At 37.1% G+C, this 22,017-nt stretch overlaps 1 protein-coding gene across 2 annotated transcripts in view; it reads right to left on the bottom strand.

Moving 5' to 3' along the window:
* The window catches only part of PTEN (phosphatase and tensin homolog), a 92,062-nt gene that overhangs the window by 55,690 nt on the left and 14,355 nt on the right, over positions 1-22,017 (bottom strand). The window contains exon 2 of one of the 2 annotated variants that reach the window (XM_042909404.1): positions 10,819-10,903. In XM_042909404.1, coding sequence (XP_042765338.1) covers positions 10,819-10,903 — 85 coding nt within the window. Of the gene's footprint in view, positions 1-10,818; positions 10,916-22,017 lie in introns of those variants that run through there. The other variant, XM_042909405.1, reaches the window with a different exon arrangement.

Below are 22,017 nucleotides of genomic sequence, written 5' to 3'. Positions count from 1 at the left end.
CCGATGTGGGACTCGAACCCACAAACCATGAGATCATGACCTGAGCTGAAGTCAGACGCTCAACCAACTGAGCCACTCAGGTGCCCCTGGACAAAAAATGTTTTAATGTTTATTTAGAGAGAGAGAGAGAGAGAGAGAGAGAGAGAGAGAGACAGAGAGAGGGAGGGAGGGACGGAGGGAGAAAGGGAGGGGCAGACAGAGAGGGAGGGAGAGAATTCCCAAGTAGGCTCCATGTGTGCTCCCTCTCTCTCTGCCCCTCCTTCACTCAGGCTGTCTCTCTCTCTCTCTCAAAGTAAATACACTTAAAAAAAACTGGTGAAGGAGACTATACATGTGTGAGGGCAGGCGGGATATGGGAATCTTCTCTACCTTCTGCTGAATGTAGCTATGAATGAAAAGTGGCTCTAAAAAATAAAATCTATTAAAAAAAATCCACACCCAACTAGTATGATATGCGATCATAAAAGACAAAAATTTTCCTCTAAGGTCAGTAACAAGACAGACAGGAAGTCTGCTTTTGCCACTTCTATCCAAAAAGGCATCCGTATTGGAAAGGAAGAAATGAAGTTACCTGTTTGTAGATGACATGTTCTTATATGTAGGAAACCTTAAAGATTCCACAAAAAATTGTTAGAATTAACAAATTAAGTAAAGTAACAGCATACAAAATTCAAATTCAAATATCTGTTGCATTTCTGTACACTAACAATGAACAGTCCAAAGTGGAAAATTCCATTTACTATAGCATTGAAAAAGAGTATCTATAAATGAACTTAATCAAGGTGATACACAGAGAAAACTACAAAACACTGTTGAAAAAAATTAAAGACCTAAATAAATGGACAGACATCCCACATTCGTAGATCAGGACTTGATATTGTTAAGATTTCAACACATTCTACAGATTAATGTGATTCCTATCAAAATCCCAAAAACTTTTTTTTTTGGGGGGGGGGGGCAGAAGTAGAAAATTCCATCCCCAAATTCATATAGAGTCTCAAAGAACCCTCCAAGGCCAAAACAATCCTGAAATAGAAGAACAAAATTGTAGGACTCACAATTCCTGATTTCAAATTTACTACAAAGCTACAAAGTGTGGTACTGACACAAAAACAGACATATATGCCAGTGAACTAGAACAGAGACCAGAAATAAATTCTTGTATATATGGTCAAATAATTTTTTGACAAGTGTGCCAAGACCATTCAGTAGAAAAAGGACAGTCTTTTCAACAAATGGTGCTGGGAAAAGTGGATATCCTCATGTAAAAACATTAAGTTGGACCCTTATTTTACACCATACACAAAAATTACTCAAAATGGATTAATGACCTAAAAAAAGGCCTAACACTCTAAACTCTTAAAAAGGAAACATGAGAGAAAAGCTTTAGGATACCAGTTTAGCAATGATTTCTTGGATGTGTCACCAAAGACACAGTCAACAAAAAGATAGCTAAATTGGACTGTATCAAACTTCTGAACATTTTATGCATCAAAGGACACTATCAACAAAGCAAAAAAGCAACCCATAGAATGGGAGAAAATATTTGCAAATCACCTGATTAATACCCAGGATACATAAAGAACTACTAGAACTCAACAACAAAAAAATAAAGCATTCAATTTACAAATAGGCAAAAAACTTAGACATTTCTCCAAAGAAGATATTCAGTCAATAAGCACATGAAAAGATGTTCAATGCAAATCAAAACCACGCTAAGATATCACCTTACAACCATCAAAATGTCTAGAATCCAAAAGAAACAAGGGCTAGCAAGGATGTGGAGAGAAAGGAACCCTTATGCATCGTTGGTAGGAATAGGAATATGTGGCATATGAATTCCACAGTGCAGCCACTGTGGAAAACAGTATGGAGGTTCTTCAAAAAATTCAAAAGAGGGGGCACCTAGGTGGCTCAGTCGGTTAAGCATCCGACCAAGGCCCACACTGGGCTCCGCACTGAGCATGGAGCCTGCTTCGGATTCTCTCTCTCCCTCTCTCTGCCCCTCCCCTGTGCACACGCACGTGCTCTGTCTCTCTCTCAAAATAAACATCTTTAAAAAGTTAAAAATAGAAATACCATATGATCCAGTAATTCCACTCCTGGATACCTAGCCCAAGAAAACTAAAACATTAATTCAAAATGACACATGCACCCCTATGTTTACTGCAGCATTATTTATAATATCCAAGTGTCCACTGAGAAATGAATAAAGAAGACATCATACACACAAACATAATGGAATATTACTCAGCCATTAAAAAAAGTAGATCTTGCCATTTGTGACAACATGGATGGACCTAGACGGTATTATGTTAAGTTACAGACGTCAGTCAGAGAAAGACAAACACCATATGATTTCACTCATATATATAGAATCTGGAAAACAAAACAAATGAATACACAAACAAAAAGCGGAAACAGACCTGTAAATACAGAGAACAAACTGATAATTGCTAGAGGGAAGCGGGTAGGGGTATGGACAAAATGGGTAAAGGCAAGTGGGAGATATGGGCTTCCAGTTATGGAATGAGCCAGGGGTGAAAAGGTACAGCATGGTGAACAGAGTCAATGGCAGTGTAACAGTGCCGTGTGGTGACAGACAGTAGTTCCACTTGTGGTGAGCATAACATAAGGCACAGAATTGTCCAGTCTCTATGTTGTACACCTGAAACTAATATAACACATATGTTAACTATATGCCTCCTTTAAAAAAATATATCACTTAGCAAATATACACAAAATTGCATGCCCCAAAGATCAAAACCACTGGACATTTTCTGGAACCTGTGCTATACTTGTCTAGGCTCAAATTGAAAAAGAAAAAATTTTTTAATGTTTATCTTTATTTTTGAGACAGAGAGAGACAGAGCATGAGAGGGGAAGAGGCAGAGAGAGAGGGGGACACAGAATCGGAAGCAGGCTCCAGGCTCCGAGCCATCAGCACAGAGCCTGATGCGGGGCTGGAACTCGTCAACTGCGAGATCGTGGCCTGAGGTGAGGTCGGACACTCAACCGACTGAGTCACCGAGACGCCCCTAGACTCAAATTTAAAAGAGGAACAGAGGGAGGAGGAGATGGAAGGCCTCCCATTAGGTGGTAAAAATGTAATACTCAATCTACTAGATGCTTAAATAGGCCTTCCAAGAAGGGAGATCATAAGCCTCAAGTTTAGACTTTGGAAGTTGTCTCAAGATAATTATATAGCCATTGTACGTATGCATATGCTGAAAGTATTGATGCATTCAATGTGCACATTTTAAGTACCTCTGTTTCTAAGATCCTTTTAGCATTTCTTCATTTTTTTAAACACCAGGCCTCCTGGTTAACTAGATTTCCCAGAGCTCTGGTTCCTAGCAAATGAAGAAATTACCAGCTGTCATACCCCAAAACTAAGAAGAATGGGAAAATCTCGGAAAGATTCTAGCTAAAATAAGGGTTCTTTTATGTTTCATCCCCTCCCTCTGACTTTGAAAGAAGGGGTTTGCAGGAGAGGTCAGTTACCAAGGGGAAGGGAAGTTTCTCAGGTCTCTGCTTCTGTAGCTGAGGTGTGTGATTTCTCCAAGTTACAGTAGTTTAAAATAACGACGGGGGGGCACCTGGGTGGCTCAGTCGGTTGAGTGTCTGACTTCAGCTCAGGTCATGATCTCACATTTGGTAGGTTAGCGCCCCGCGTCGGGCTCTGTGCTGACAGCTCGGAGCCTGGAACCTGCTTCAGATTCTGTGTCTCCCTTTCTCTGCCCCTCCTCCACTCACACTCTGTCTCTCTCTCTCTTAAAAATAACTAAACATTAAAAAAAAATTAAAAAATAAACAAAAGATAAAGATAGGGAAGAAAAAAAATCCACAATGAGATAGTACTTCACACCCATTAAGGTGGCTCTTAAAAAAAAAAATTTTTTTTTAAAGCCCAGAAAATAGTAAATGTTGAGGATGCAGAGAAATTGGAACACTTACACTTGCTGGTAGGAATGAAAAATGATACAGGCACTGTAGAAAACAATACGGCAGTTTCTCAAAAAATTACACACAGAATTACCATTTGGCCCAGCCATTCCATTTCTGGGTGTACAACCAAACGAACTGAAAGCAGGGACTTGAACAGATACTGGTACACCTGTGTTCACACCAGCATTATTTACAATAGTCAAAAGGCAGAAGCAACCCAAATGTCCATCAGTGGATGAACAGATAAACAGAATGTGGTATATACATATAATGGAAGAGAATCCTGACGCAGGCCAGAACAGGAATGAACCCTGAAGACGTTATGCTAAGTGAAGTCACATGCTAGGTCACACTAAGTCAGTCACAAAAAGACCAATATTGCCTGACTCCACTTAACATAAGGTACCCAGAATAAATACCAAAGACAGAAAGTAGAACAGTGTTGCCAGGCTGAGAGTAGGGGCACTGGGGAGTTCCTACTTAACGGGTACACGGTTTCAGTGTGGTGATAAAAAAAAGTCTGAGATGGGTACTGGTGATGGTTGCCCGATGTGAATGTTCCTAATGCCACTAGTGTACTTAGAAATGGTCAAAATGGTAAATTGTATTGCACATATTTTATAGATATATATATGTGTATATAAAATTTTACCACAATAAAAAAAAAAATTCATCTCCAGCTCTATTCATTCATCTGTTCCTGGGTCTTCTCCAAAAGTAACCATCCTCAACTATCATATCCTTTTTGCTGGTATTTAATTTGGCATTTCTCTATAATATACATACCCCTGCTTCCTACAGGTTTATCAATTACCTGCCTATCTTCTGCCATGGTAGATGAAGCTTACAAAACCAGAAGCACCTCCACATTTCACTTCTCCGAATCCCTACCTTCAACGGCAATATGACAATTTGTGGTTAAGAAGCCAATCGGCAGATGTTAACATTTGCTTCCTAACCTAATTCACCTATATTTGTAAGAATCTATCACGTTTTCCCAAAACATTTCAGTATCCATCTATCAGTTCTACTTCTTATTTTCTTCTTTGATGCCCTCTGTCATACTGCTCACCCAGAACTAGCTGCTCTTCAGCCGATGGCACAGGTGTCATCCCTGGGCTTTCCTCTGCTGCTTCGGAGTTGGAGCCTCAATTTACCAAAGCCCCTTTCTCTTCTTTCATGGCTTATTCTCTTGTTTTGTTAGAACACACTGTCTAATAATTTTCTAAGAAATGTTGCATGGATACAAGTTTTTGCTGTTGTTCTCGAATGGCTTTCTTTCTTCCTCTCGCACTTCGGCTGGTGGCTCGGCTGGATACAGAACTCTATGCTGAACGCAAACGTGACACACTGTACCTCCATCTTCCATCATTAATTCTTCCATCCTGAGAAGCTGGACGTCATGTATATTCTTAATCCCTCCTACATGACCCTGAAAGCTTTTGAGACATTCTCATTATTTCTGGCATCATTAAAGAAATTTCAGGGGTGCCTACGTGGCTCAGCCAGTTGAGTGTCCGACACTTGATTTTGGCTCGGGTCATGATCCCTAGGGTCGTTGAGAGGGAGCCCTGTGTCAGGCTCTGTGCTTATGGGAAAGAGCCTGCTTGAGATTCTGTCTCTCCTTCTCTCTGCCCCTCCCCCCAGGCACATGCTCTCTCAAAATAAATAAATAAACATTAAAAAAAAAAAAAGAAATCTCATAATTGCCTGGTATAGGCCTGTTTTCATTCATTGGGCTTGGCACAATATAGCTTTTTTCAATCTGGAAACTCAAATCCTAAATAAACTTTCTGGTATTTACCTATACATGGTATATAACCTCTGGTGTACACATGTATAGGATAAAACATTTTGTTCTCTGACATACAGGATCATATGGCTATCAGCTTTGGAATCTGACAGACTGGACTCAACCCTTAGCCTCACTACTTAACCAGCTCTGGTACTTGGGGAAGCTAACTTCTTTAACACCATATATGAAATGGGGACTTATTAAAAACTGCAGTTTTTCAATAAGATGACACATGTCACCTGGGTGACTCAGTTGGTTAAGCGCTGACTCTTGATTTCAGCTTGATTTTGGTTTGTGAGATCAAGCCCTGCATGGGGCTCTCTGCTGACAACGCAGAACCTGCTTGGGATTCTCTCTCTCTCTCTCTCTCTCTCTCTCTCTGCACCTCCCCTGCTCTCTCTCTCCTTCAAAATAAATAAGTAAAATAAAATAAAATAAAATAAAATATGACACATGTAAACTGTACAAAAGCAACATACGTATGTAAATAAATGTAAAATACATGTTACCTATTATTAAAATATCAAAAACTGAATTGGTGCAGATACTATAAACACTGTCAAATCTGTCAAGACTGCCATTTTAAGAAAATAAGACCAACAAAAGAAGTGGGAGGCAGCCAATGGGTAGAGCTTTTTCTTTTGGGGTGATAAAAATGTTTTGGAACTTCAAAGAGGTAGTGGTTACATAACATTGTGAAAGTACCAAATGTCACTGAAGTGTATACTTTAAAATTATTAATTTTATGTTATGTAATTTTCACCTCAATGAAGAACAAAAAGGAAGCAGGGAAAAGAAAGGCAATACAAGGAAGAAGTCAAAAGTTGTTGAAAAGGGAGAATGGAATTGATATTCTCTCTAAATTATTTCGAAGCTTTCCTCTAAATAATCTCTTTTTAATTTTTTAACTGAATAACCAATAATGATAATGTTGGGATGACAAACACTTCCTTTTTCATGGAATATCAACACATAATTAAGGTTGATTGAGAGATCAACATATAATTATAAGAATATGTAACGTTTCTTCAGGGAGAAAAATGTATAAAAGAGGAAAGCTGGAAGCTGCACCTGAATCTGTAATACAGCCATATATATATATATATATATATATATATATATATATATATATATATATATATATATATATATACACATACACACACACACACACACACACACACACACACACACAGATAAAAAGGCTGAGAGTATAGAACACAATGAATAAAGTCTTTTTTTTTTTTTTAAAGAAAATCACTATATATCAGAAGACTAAGCTCAAAGCATTTCCTTACAATAAATATGGGAACCCACCCACATCTAACATCGTTCCAATAAAACGGGAAGCAAATTACTTCCTACTGATTTCAGACTAAGGGGAAATATTGTTCTATGCATCTTTTTTCATTTTCAACACTTCCCAAATTATGCTCCAAGGAACACTGTTTAGAAGACATTATTTAACATATAAAAAGAAAAGAAAGAGAGAAGGGGGAAGGAAAGGAAGGGAAGGGAAGGGAAGAGAAAGAAAAAACAGGAAAAGAAAAGCAGCATATTCAAATTTCACTCTTGGGAGAGTTACAAGGCATAGTAGTATATTAAAGGTTCTGCAGTAAGAAAGCCAGTTCACGACTCTATTAAACCTACATTTGTCTGATTTATGAAGTACAGAACAGTTCCTAAGCTATGTCTGTTAAACACATAATTCATCACTTTGTTAAAGACTGCTTAGATTTTATACCAGATAACATATAAATTAGGGTAACTTCAATATTAGCCCCAGGGATGAGATTACCACACAATAATCAATTATCTGAATAAAACATTGTTTCAAATTACCAGCAGTTCAGAGCAAGATCTTAGGGGCAATAAAGGAGGAGGAGAGAAGGTGGTTAATAAGAGGAAAAGAAGAAAAAATCTGGGAAGAGTTCAGCTCTTCAACTTTCTTTTTGAGACGTCGTTGTCCTACCCTGTCAATTCTGATTGCTTATTAAACAAAACATTTGCAGTTAAGATAGTTAAAAATTTCAGCTTTGTTCACTTCTCCCCGACTTTTTATTTTTTTGCATCAATTCCTGACCCTAGGAGGTAACCTCAAAAGAAGTTAAATATTTGTCACTTGAGTACCTCAAATATAAAATTTCACGTTGCCATTAACAAACCATATCCCCAACGGTTAAATACTGCATAATTTAAGTAAAGGCATTTGCAATGTGAGTTTCTTGTACTCAAAGCTAAGATGTTCAACACTAACAAAGTATGAACCTGGCATAGTGTTTCTCCTTTGGGGAGAAATCATAGAAAACACATGGAATGAGAGGGCAAAGGAAAATCCAACTGGAAATGTTTGTTGAGAGAAAATTTACAAGAATAAAGACACATTTTTCACTGAGACATTATCATCTTTGAGCCAAAAAGGAATCACTACTGATTATTACTACTGTGTCCAATACCGTGGGAACCAAACAAGAAAATCAATCATTTAGGTACTAGAGACAGCCATTCCCCCTTGGAGAAGTTAATCCTAACAGGCCAATTACTTGGAAGTTACTTATTTTTATTTTATTTCACAGGAAAAACCACAACTATCTTCTTGGTCACTGTTCATCCTCTCTCTCGCAGAAGGGGAGCGGAGTGAGCAACGGAAGCCAGCAAAGCCTCACTAGCCATTTATCCCCCAATCGCAACATGTGGGAGGGCAAGACAAACCAGGCACAGCATAGCTATTATATTCCACAGGTAATTCCTCATCATTTACGTGCTATTACCACTGCCATTACCATAAAGGCGACAGGATCAGTTGGCTAAAGCAACTACTGGCTAAATAAAAAACCATGTACATAAAACTTTTTTAAGGAATAACATTTGAAAAAGCCAAGAACTGGACAAAATAAGCTAGATACATTAAAGCAGGCAGAATAAACTTCAATCTTGGTTACAGATTACAAATTAAATTTGGGAATCCTTTTTTTTTTCAATAACTTTTTAATGTTTTATTTTATTTTTGAGAGAGAGAGAGAGTGCACGAGCGAGCATGAGCAGGAGAGGAGCAGAGAGAGAGGGAGACACAGAATCTGAAGCAGACTCCAGGCTCTGAGCTGTCAGCACAGAGTACGACATGGGGCTCGAACTCGTGAACCGCGAGATCATAATCTGAGCCAAAGTCGGACGCTTAACTGACTGAGCCACCCAGGAGCCCCAAATTTGGGAATCTTAATTCAGTGTCATTAATTCAGGCGAGGGCTATGAAGTCAGAAGATGACATATCAAAATGCTTCCCAAAAAAGTATTTTCTTGGTGAAATTATTACAATCTAAGGTCTGAAAATGAAGTGTACAGATCCAAAAACTGAACTTTATCAGTAACCTGAAAGATGAAAAATCAGCCTCGTGACTAACAAGTCAGAAGAAACTAATTCAGTCAGAAGAGAACAAAGAGAACCAACCAAAACTAACATGCCAGGTTAATTTACCACGAGGATGATACCCTTACAGTGATCAGAAAACTTGTCCTCTACCCAGACTATTCATACTCCTTTTCCAGGTGAGTACTAACCTGATTTGATTGAATCAGTACTTGGTTGGACACAGAACGATAAAGCAGTAATATAAGATAGTCACCCTGGGGGATATCTTGCCTAGGTCATAACGAGGCCTCATGAACACTCCTGCACCACCGCAGAGAACACAAGTCTGGTGACTGCACGACTCCTTTTCCAGATCCTCCTCCTCTGCTGATTCAAAATTTACGTCCCTCATTCTTTTCTCTACCACCCACATTTTCTGTACATGTGTACTGCCACTGACTAAACCGTATCACAGTGTTGCTCTCATGGATCTGTGATGGTAAGCATCCTTCCAACTGTGTCCCACCTAACTAGGAGAAAACAAATTTATTTCCCTATTTTCGAGTTCTTAAACAGCACTTCTAACAGTCTCATGTAGCTATAACTGTAATACAAACTACAAAGAAGTAGTTTGGGGCTTTTCTGTAGTTTTTGTAGACACTGACATTTACTAATTCTGCACAGAACAGAAACACTACAAAAGTCCAACTGGACACAACTCAATATGGCAAAGTTTAAATATACATTGGTTCAAAGCAAATTGGTAAAAACTTACCACTTAGAAAAACAACTTGTGGCTCACTCATATAAGGACACAGGTCGGCTCATGTGCTTAAACAACTAATACAAAAGGACTCTACACCTGCATAATGCTTTACAAAGTGCTCTCCCACTCACTGTAACATTTAATTCCCAGCAAACATTTAAATCCAAAGTCTCCAAGAAAGAGATTTCTGAAAGAGCATAAAGGGAATAATCCAAAATTTTAAACTTTAAAAACCATTAAAGTTTCTACGGACATTTACAGTTAGTTTTTCATACATAGATATTTTTTATTTGGAATGAGAAAATATATTGAGACTACACAGCAGACACAAATTTCTTCTCTCATGAAACACATGATGTACTCTTAGGTTATAAATGTATTAAAATCATTTAATTGGGCCTTGAGAAACATTGTTCGGAAGCGAATGATAATCACACTTAGAAAATTACTCACGTTTATAAAAGAGACAAAGTCAGACTTTGGTTTGCCCACCAACTCCTGTCCAGACCCTCTACCAAATACTTACTCAAACGCTTGGTACATTTATGCCCTACTATAAACTGTTGTATGTAAAAAATACATGGTATCAGTTATCTCCAACTTAGGATGAATAAATTTAAGTGAATGAATCCGCTTGATGTTAAACCTAATCCCCTACTGTGAAATAAAAGACAAAACCATAGTGTAATGGAATCCAGACATTAACTTGGTTAAGAAGTATTGTATGGAGTCCATGAAATTACATCACATACACCTGATCATGTCAAAGGTCAGTTCTTATCAACGGAGTTGTATCCCACTGAAGTCCATTAAACAAACAAAAAAGCAGTACAGAGCACCAACATAATAAAAATAGTTTACCTCACAAGTACATCGTTTTCCATGGTTTAGAAATCTTCTCTAAATGAAAATACAGCATGAATACATCAATAGTTGAAACAGAAAATTAAGAGTTCTTACCTTACTACATCATCAATATTGTTCCTGTATACGCCTTCAAGTCTTTCTGCAGGAAACCCCATAGCAATAATGTTTGGATAAATATCTGAGTACTTAGGTTAAGGAAATATCTGAAATATGCAAAAATGCAAACTACGTGTAAATGTTTTAAAGCATTAGCTGATTATAAAAAGTACTATACCTATGTTAGCAAAAGACTGTCAAATTTATTTATTTATAAACCATCATGCATAATTAAGAAACACAAGTGAATACATTAATTCCGAAAGAATTATATCAAAATAATTATATGGCAAAATAATTTTCAAATCCCTCTACCTACTACATTAAAAATGCCCTCAAGGAAAAAACTTAACTTCCACATTTACGGTATTTAGGCATATGTACATGAAAAACAAAAACCTCAGACTTTATAAATCACAGAACTCAAGTTATCTTGGGACAAAAACCAAGTATCAAAATAAAAACAAAAATAGCTACACAACTTCTAATTTTTTCATGAATATAAAACGCACCATGGCATAGAGAAAGGGAGCTACAATTAAGAATTAGGAAGCCAGATTTAAGACCTGGCTGTTCATCTAACCAGTTGTATAATTTTGACATGTGACTTAGACATTTGCAGGCTTCAATTTCCTATTCCACATGATTAGGCTGAAACAACCACAGTGATCTCTTCCAGTCCTTGGTATTTGTGACTTGGTAATACCGAACTAAGGTACAAACTTATTCTCCCTTTCCATCAAGGTAATCAACATTTAGCATGCCATTCTATTCACTTATGTCACACACTATATTTGGCATAAAAACTTCTGCACTCCAGAAGCATTAACTAAAACACACACACACACACACACAATCTACATTTCTATGTATTTTGGATCATACCAGCACTAATTTCTTCTTGAGATCCACTATCCATCTCTTTAATCTCATAATTTTCTGACATGGACCTTCCAAAACAGCCAAGCTAATCTGCCTCAAGCCTCTCTTCAAAACCATCCCTAAAGTGTTCTGCCTGTCTACTTCTGGACCCATTCATTTTTCAAATACAATTCAAAATTCATCAAAGCCAGTGCCCTTTTCTAGATCTTTTTTCCTTCACTTTCTGCTACATTCACATTATTGAGTTGATCTCAGTATTATTTTCAATCCAAAAATAATTATCCAATTACTAAAAGCTTTTATTTTAGTATCAGAATTTTTAAAAGGTTTTATCCATAGTTTTGCCACACACTGATTGAACAGACCTAACAAATATTTTAAGAAAAAAGAAGCACAACATATACAGTATACTACCTTTTATATGAAAAAATATTTACTGTTTGGATGAAATAACATTTACACACGTATTTGCTTGAATTTGAACTTTCCAATGCACATGTGCACACCACACACACACACACAACCGAGAAACTAATACAAATGTTTGCTTCATAGAGAAGGGAGGGGGAAGGGAAAGGGGAGAAGCATACACTAAAAACAGCAACAACAAACCTGACTAAATACCAAATTGATGACCAGGAGAAATGATTTCATCTGGACAGTGCAACAATTTTACTGTACTTCTTGTTAGGAAGCACACTATAAGAACAAAAACAGCTAGAAAAAAAATTTTAAACTTCTTCTGAGAGTTCGTTTTTACTAATATCAGTATGGATATCCTCAAGCTTTTTTTCTTTATATTGTAGGGAAAAAAATAAAATTTTGCTAATGATTTTCAGATTCATGATTACAGACATAAAAGAGATACCATTATAAAATCAAGAAATCAACAGGGTACCTGGGTGGCTCAGTCAGCTAAGTGTCTGACTCTGGACTTCAGCTCAGGTCATGATTTCATGGTTCCTGAGTTCGAGCGCCTTGTTTCCCTTGCTCGCTCTCTCTCTCTCTCTCTCTCTCTCTCTGCCCCTCCTCCACATTCTCTCTCTCTCTCTCTCTCTCTATTTGCTCCCAAAAATAAACATTAAAAATTTTTTAAATAAAAAAATCAAAAATCAAGGTAAAAACATTAATTAAATACGAACTCACGTTAAAATGTATGTTCTCTAGGTCTTTTCACTGAAGTGGCCTAAAAGCATGTTACCTTAGCAAAAGTAAACAATCCTAAAACCCAGATTTCATCTCTCATATCGTAATACATTAAAAGGTACTAAACTCCTTGGAACAACAGCTGATGCCAGGGGTGGGACAAGAAGGTTCAAGGTGAGCCTGGGATTCCTTTCTGTGCCAGAGAACATGGAAGGTGTACAGAGACTAATGGTGTATACCAGACATAGAAGCTAACATGAAGGACATCCCAACAACTAAAACTGTAACAATCTGAGCATCAAAGAAAAAATTTAAACGCTAGTAAATTAAAACACCCTAAATAAAACTAAAACCTTGAGCCTATAAAGATGTTCAAAAGAAAAAAAGAAAATCTCTTTTTCATTTATTTGAAGTAGCTATCAGAATGGTTCTTTCTTTACTTTGAAAATAGCTAATGAGGGGGGTGGATTAAGTATTTATGCAAATTTTCCTGTAGGTACTATATTTCAGGGCAATCAAATAGCCCCAGTTCATATGACAAAGATACACTTTACAGAAAAACACAAGAGAACAGAACTTTGAAAATCATATTTTGCAAACCCTAATAAAATTATTGATTAGGCCAGGATCAACAACCGGTTCTAAAGCAGTAAGTGAGTTGATGATGAAGAACTGAACTTTCTGGAACACCTGGGTGGCTCAGTCGGTTAAGCATCTGACTTCAGCTCAGGTCATGATCTCACGGATCACGAGTTCGAGCCCCATGTGGGCTCTGTGCTGACAGCTCAGAGCCTGGAGCCTGCTTCTGATTCTGTGTCTCCCTGTCTCTGCCCCTCCCCCACTCAACTCTACCTCTCAAAAATAAACATTAACAAAAATTTTAAATAATAAAAAAAGAACTGAACTTTCTTACAGTCAAAGTAATGCCACACAAAATACTTTCTAATGTAAGGAAACAAACATAATTGAACAATGGGCAGAAGAGACTGCCACCACCCAATTTCACTGGTCAATCTCAGCATCATCAAGTGGAGATCGTATAACTTTTGATGTGATACAATATGAAGGACATAGCATCATCTATGATAGCCAAGCTATATTCAACCTGAGAACCCACCAAGCATTTAGATATAGCTACTCATTTACAAAGAGACAGAAAAACCAAGCTAACTGACATTATCAGAGAATAAACTGGATAAATTAAAAAGGTCTACAGCACATGACCCAGTCTCTGCTCAAATGCCTTTTTATTTTTTGAACGTTTATTTATTTTTGAGAGACGGAGACCGAACATAAGCAGGGGAGGGGCAGAGACAGCAGGAGACACAGAATCCAAAGCAGGCTCCAGGCTCTGAGCTGTCAGCACAGAACCCGATGTGGGGCTCAAACTCACGAACTGTGAGATCATGACCTGAGCCGAAGTCGGACGCTTAACCAACTGAGCCACCCAGGCGCCCCTCAAATGCCTTGTTTTTAAAGGTGAGGAGGGGAGGGACAGGTAGCTATCCTTGACTTAAAAAGACTTAAGGGTTCTAAGAGCCAAGTTCACATGTACAATGCTGTTCTGGATACTGTTCTAGGCAAACCAGGCATAAAGAACATTTTTGAGCTAACTAGAGAAATATGAATATCATCTGGGCATTAGATAAGATGAAAGTTTACTGAAATGGAAAAGTAGACAGTATTATTATTATTGACTGAAATTAAGGTTTCAAAAGAGAACATATAGCATTTCGTCATGTTGGCATAATAATGCATATATATCCATATAGACATATGTAGACAAAAAGATTTACAAACTAAGGTACTAAAAGTAATCATCTCTGGGTGGTAGAAATATATATTTTTCTCATTTTTGTTTTATATTTTCTACTTTTGGTACAATGCACCTGTACTATTTCTATAAAAGATTATAATTATCTCTAAGTCTATTTACTAAGCATCATGACAAAATATTGTCTTATCCTGCATGACTCAGTTTCAGCTGTGTAGCTAAAAAAAGAAAAAAATGCTGAGTTTCTGCCCAAAAACATATATGTATATACACATATATATGCACACACACACACACACATACATATAATGATAAAAGTATCTAACACTTAAATAGCATTTACTATGTGGCAATTTTTGTTACTTTAAGAATTTATAAATTCACCCCAACCTCAAAGGGTTCTTTACTGGAAAGGTTCCAAAACTACTAGGATTATCATTTTTAACATTACAAATATCAGCTGTCATCTGTTATTCTCACATAAGAAAGTAGTCCCACCTAAAAATGTAGCTCAATTCAAAGAGCTATGATTGGGAAGCCTGGGTGGCTCAGTCAGTTAAGCTGAGCAGCGCAGAGCCTGCTTCGGATTCTCTCTTTCCCTCTCTCTCTCTGCCCCTCCCCTACTCACGCTCTCTCTCTCAAAATAAATAAAAATGTTTAAAAAAAGCAGCTACGTTCAATTATCGAAATGGTTTAGGCTGTTATACCCATTCATGAGAAAAATAAAAGAATGGAGGCTCAAATCAAGTCTACAGCAGTGTAATTCCTTAAAGTAAATAATCTTTACTTTGTAACTCTGTCTTGGGAGCACCAACATGTAGAAAATGAGAAATAACACTCGGAAAACAACATGAGGGAGCAGTAAGGCCCCAGAGCAGTGGCAGCTGCCGCCAGCCCAGAATTCCTACCTTAAAAATTATAAATATATGTCAGTCAAAAATATAAATTGAAATCACCCAAGGAGCGCCTGGGTGTCTCGGTCAGTTGAGCGTCCGACTTCGGCTCAGGTCATGATCTCACCGTTTGTGAGTTCGAACCCCGCGTCCGGCCCTGTGCGGAGCCTGGAGCCTGCTCCGGATTCTGTGTCTCCCTCTCTCTCTACTCCTCCCCCGCTCACGATCTGTCTCTGTCTCTCAAAAATAAATAAACGTTAAAAAAAAAAAGAGAGAGAGAGAGAAATCACCCAAGTTTTTCTGAGCAATACAACAGAGAAATATGTTTTATTCAAAAAATAATAATGACTGCTACTAACAAACTTCCTAACTGAATTCTTAATTTCAGTGAAAACGCTAGGAAGATTTTTAGCCTTACAGAAGAGCACAGTAAAACAAAGGCCCTTGAAATGCAGTCACTTTTACCAGGACTAAACTCAAATTTATCCTTACACTATGAATACTAACTAATAAAGAAAATAAAGTTGCAAAGGATTTGATTAACTTACTTTAAAAAACTATTTGTTTATGACAATACATAAATGGGGATGTTACATACTCACTAAAGTAAACTCAATTGGCCCCCTCTTTCAATCACTTATCCAAACACAAATTGAACATTCTACGGAAGGGGCACTGAAAATGTAACGCTAAGTAAGCAAAGCCTACTGCATTGAGAGAGTTCCTGTTCTATCAGGGAAGACAGACACACAGACGTGCAACCGTGCCTCAGGCTCTACTGAATACAAGATCAAGATATTTTAAGAGAAAAAGAGAGCAGGATAAATTCTGTAAGGGCACGGATAAAGCTTCACAAAGCAGGCGATATGTTAGATAATCCTTAAGCAGTCAGGCATCAGCAGACAGAAGAACAAGAGTGACTGTAACATTCCAAGCAGAGTACAGGACAGAGTTATGGAAATACATAAAATATTTGGAAAAAGCCAGCAGTCCCATGTGGCTCGCACACAAAGCTCTATGGAGAAAGCACCAAGACAGAAGATTAGGTCTAGTTTTAAGGATGCTGTCGGCAGGGAGTTCAATTTAACCACACACAAGGAGTCAGAGGCCAGAAATAACGTGGGGGTCTTTTGCAGAGCAACAATCCAATACTTTCTTTACACAGAATCTAGGAAGTCGGTCTTTCAAGGTTTCCTTTTCCTCAAATTCTCACCTTCCTTTTTCACAGTTTGAGATTTTACCCAAGACTTTGGCACCCATCAGAAGTTAGAATGAGGCAGAGAACACGTGCCACGGTATGGGAAATACCTTCCCATTTAATCCTAACTATCCTACTGAGTAATATTACCATTTCATAAATGATAAAATTGCAGGTCAAAAAGACTGAGTAATTTGTGCAAGGTTCCACAGCCAATAAGTACGAAGTTATGATTCAAACCTGTTAAGTGCATAACCCAAAGCCCAGGCTTTTTATACCATGCTGCCTCACAAAAGGGGATTAAAATTTTTTTTATATATTTCCAAATCAATAATAAAAAATTTACAAACGAAGCAGGCTCAAATGAAAGTGAATTTTACTAACCAAATGTTAAAACTTCTAAAAGATAATACAAAACTCACTGGCATTTCCAATACTGAATGTCAGCAATAACGAGGGCTGAATTTTGAAACAAGTATTTCTTATGCCAAGACTTATGCCAATAAACCTCTAATATGACTTTTTTGCTTACCAGTATGTCTAAATTTCTGACATACCTTTTTAGACAATTTAAACCAAATAAATATAAGTGAGAAAAAATAATGTATGATTTTTAATACAGAACAGCCTTAACCTGAACTTACTGGATATACTCTTAAACAAGTAGTAGAGGGTTTAATATGAAATTCTGATCTAATGACTTACAAATGCCGAACATAAAGAATTATACTAACTAGGTCACTAAAGAGAGCCAAATATTTTGCCATCTAGGGATCTACTCGCAGGCAGTATGGCGCCAAGGCTACGAACGTTTGCTCTAGAGCCAAACTGTCTGGACTTGAACTCTAGCTTCAGGTACATCCTTTTTGCAAGTTCCATATCCTCAGTTTCCTATGAAAAATGGGACTGGTGAAAATACTCATCATACAGGGTTTTCTAAGGAATAAATGCGTGAATATATTTAAAAAATGACCAGAACATAGTGGCAGTTGTCTAACAATTGAATGGCACAGACCTAGACCACAGGAGCTCACCGTAACTATTTGGGTGGTTTTTTTTTTTTCCACTGACACGGACTTACTGAATAGCCTAATCCTTCTCAAGAGCACCAAAGCCTAACAGAAACCTTAACTCTTTGAAATCTTGACAATATCACTTGACAGTATCATGAGCACCTGGGTGGCTCAGTCAGTTAAGCATCTGACTTCGGTTCAGGTCATGATCTCACGGTTCTTGAGCTCAAGCCCCACAACGGGTTCTGGGATGACGGCGCAGAGCCCGCTTCAGATCCTCTGTGTCTCTCTCCTCACTCTCCTTTCTCTCTCTTCCTCCCTCCCTCTCTCTGTCTGAAATAAACTTTAAAAAAAAAAGAAACAGAACAAATGTAAAATATTCCCAAATTCCCCAAAGGAAAAACAAAAGCCTTCTTTCCCCATTATCAGTGGCCACGTGCAGGAAGCAGGGAGGCAGAAGAAACGCACACGTACACGCCTGGTACTTTGTGTTTCGCTCGCCTAAGCTGGAGAGCCACGAGAGCCACCACTGCTACAGGAGATGACATGCATGACATACAGCAGACAGTCTCCTTTGGCCCAACCTTTGAGCAAATGTGTTCAACTTGTTTTAATTAAGGTATCATTTACATACAATAAAATACAAGATCTTAAGGGACTCATTGCTGTTTTGATAATTACATAGACCATATTTGGACAGTCTTGATTCAAGTGCTACAACAATCCCATCTCACACGACAGAAAACTGAATGAAAGAAAAAAATTAAATGTTAATTAAGGGGCGCCTGGGTGGCTCAGTCGGTTAAGCACCGACTTCGGCTCAGGTCATGATCTCAAGGTTCCTGAGTTTGGGCCCCGCATTGGGCTCGGTGCTGACGGCTCAGAGCCTGGAACCTGCTTCGGATTCTGTGTCTCCCTCTCTCTGTGACCCTCCCCCGTTCATGCTCTGTCTCTGTCTCAAAAATAAATAAAAACGTTTAAAAAAAAAATTTTAAAAAAAGGTAATTAAGTCCTAACACCTGTCCACAGAAGTCCGTTTCACCAATAACATTCACTGACATGCTGTAAAATAACATGGCTATTATATGAGCTAAATAAATTTTTACTGGTTGTTCTAAGTATCCAATCATGACATGACTTAAAACACTAAAAGTATATGCTAAGTTACGCCTAGTTAACAAAACACCTTTTAGAAAACAACTTGTGAGTTGAGATTTCATACCTACCTTCTCAAAATTTTACTTGAACCTAAATTAATGGGGTTTATTTTACAAATTTAAGAATTTTCAAATAGAGGAGAACCAAAAATACCTCCTTAAACCTTATTTTATGAGTGTGTTCCTGAAGGTAGACTGAATCTTAATTTAAGTATAATTATTGAAAATAAAGTTCTGAAGTTTCTTTGTAGTATTCAACATAATATATAAATCTACTTATCCCTAAACAACTTATAAACTAAAAAACTAATAGAGTAGTAGTATTCAAACCAGTAACACTTTTTTCCTGCCATAATTATTTTAGGGAAATATTTTATTTCCACCGATCACATATAAGCTACTTTAAAATTCTAACTGGCTGAAAGTTGACAAAATGAAGCCATAACATACACGGAACACGACTGGCTGGCACACGGAAAATGACATACAGATTCACAGAGGTAGTGATCAAAAAGCGTCGAAAGCAAATCTGAAGGGGCCTGGCTCACAAGAGAACACTGAGCTAAGCCGGCAACAGGAGTGAAGGAATAAATAGACTAAAAAGGAGAATTGAAAGCAAGTTAGCAAATACCAGGACTTCACCATTTAAGTTTCCTTTCCAGGAATTTCTGGAGTTTTTTCCCTGCTTTTTGTCAGGGCTTTCAACTAACGGATGCTTAAGGATCAGGTGAGAGGGAAAAAAATTCAGCCACTGACTCATAAGCTACACCAGGTCTACATGTTTGTTTCAACAAATTTTAACAAGTTTAAATGTAACAAATAGTTTCCACGCGTATCCCAGTTATATCTGTCTTATCAACTTTACTAATCAAATTATGCTTTAAATAACTGCCACTCTCATAGACTTGTAAGAATTTTTCATTTAATGAAACATTTCCTATTTCTTACTACATTTTGTTTTTTTCCTATTAAATGTGTAAAATGTTTGTATCTGGTTTCTAAATTGAAGACTCATATGGGTAGGAAAGCAGAAATAGGACTTCCTTGAATTTTCCAGTTGATAAAGTGCTAATTGTTCATTATTTGAGAACAATTTGTCCCAACATACAAAGCATATAATCATTCCTGGTATACAGTTTGGTACAGACCAAAGTAACACAGCCTAAAATCTTATTTTCTAAAGTACCAAAGCTTGAAGTACAGCAATATAATAGAAAGAATGCTCCCAATGATGGGCATTTTATGAATAAAGAAGTAATGGTCAGAACAACACAGGACACAGGAACATTTAAATATTTACTAGGTGCCAGGCCCTGTACGGGAGCACTTAATGCATACTGTCATTTAATATAGAAGACCAGAGTTCCGTTCTCAGCTTTGCAATTTAAAAACCTATGACTTGAGGTAAATTACTAAATCTCTGGGCCTCAAATATTTTTTGTGTCTTTTTTTCTGCAAAATAATGATAATACCTGCTGTAACTTCTTCACTGGTTGTTTCAAGGATCAAATGAGATATCTAGATATATCTTTAAATCTATAAACTGAAAAGGGCTCTACAATTGTAGCAAGAAGTTATTATTATTTGAGGTTTGCATGGGTCAGAAATGTCCTGTTAATTTTAGTTTTAATGTCTCATTACAAGGCGACTCAATATGGTGTTTTTATAAACAAATTATAAAAGAAAGAATTCCAATACATTCACTTCAATTCACTTTAGCATAAATTTTAGGTTCCTTTTAACACTTCTAAATTAACTGCCCACAGTGCCAAACCAGAAAGGAAGACTGACTGCCAAGTAATTTATGAACTCTACTGGAGTTTTCTACTCCTCCAAACAATTAGAACCTCACAACTTTCTCTCGTGTTGTTATATTATACCAACTTGTCTTGACTGAAAAGTTTACACATATTTTTGCTTTGAAATGAAGTGCAGACCTCCCTTTCTAAATTTTTTTAAAATCTTTTTTTAAGTAGGCTCCACGCCCAACGTGGGGCTCGAACTCACAACCCTGTGATGAAGACTTGCATGCTCTTCAGACTGAGCCAGCCAGGTGCCCCTAGATCTCACTTTCTAAATAAAAAATCACATTCTTCAAAGGTAACATCAAGAATGTTAGTAAGTCTTCTGCTTAGTAGCAACACTATACATTGGTTCATTTGACAAGAAATCTACAATCTGTAACAAAGAGCTATGAAACACTCTTCCCTTTTATAGTGGACACCCGAAAACAAACAAAAAAGTAGACTATACTTTTCACAATATTCACAATAATGCTGTTTATAAAAGAAAAAAATGGAAATAACCTTAACATAGTACAGTAAGCAAAATGTGGTACTTAACCTGATGAAATATTACCTATATATAGCTTTAAAAATGACAAATAAAAATTACTTTGTGAATACATATGTATGTAATTATGAGCATATGTACATTAACAAAGAGGGAAAGACAATTTCCAGGGACATACACCTGACACAGAATTAACTATTTTTCCTACTGTTTAAATTTAAGATTAAGATTACACACAGTTTCTAAAAACTTTTTAAAGGAACAATCAAGGAACTCTGAACTTTATTTAAATTTAAGCAAATCAGAACCACGGAAAAGTATCTTATCAAGTCACTGATAATGCTAGCAATACTCTAAAATCCAAAGTACAATTTTTTAGTGTATTAGCTGGATTAGTCCCCTCAACGAATTTAATCAATTTTTCTTCAGAGTTGTTATGAAATAATGTATCTACAACTGTTCAAGCCTACATCTGTGAACCTCTAAAAATTTAAGTTGCCCAACTAACTGGTTTTAACGAGTATGAGAAACAATTACCTTCTTCCTAGGTCTCTGGATGAATACGATAAGACTGATTTCCTGTTTCAGAACTCTGCTGCTGTTAAAATACACACACGCACACCCTACCCCCTCTCTATGGTTTTGCTTCCACTAACAAACATCCAAGACTGACTACCAATGACAAATCAAATAAAATACGGTTATAACTTACATAACAACTTTCAAAAAGATCATTAGGTCAACAAAATGCATTAGACATACTTGTCAGCATTATATACCCGAACTAAGCCAAAGCTAACTCTAATTTTCTACAGCAAAATCATAATAAATAACATGAAAA

This window comes from Panthera leo, chromosome D2 (genome assembly GCF_018350215.1).
Source record: "Panthera leo isolate Ple1 chromosome D2, P.leo_Ple1_pat1.1, whole genome shotgun sequence".
NCBI lineage: Eukaryota > Metazoa > Chordata > Mammalia > Carnivora > Felidae > Panthera > Panthera leo.
Note: the sequence above shows the minus strand (reverse complement) of the source record. Positions and strands in the feature narration are given on the sequence as shown.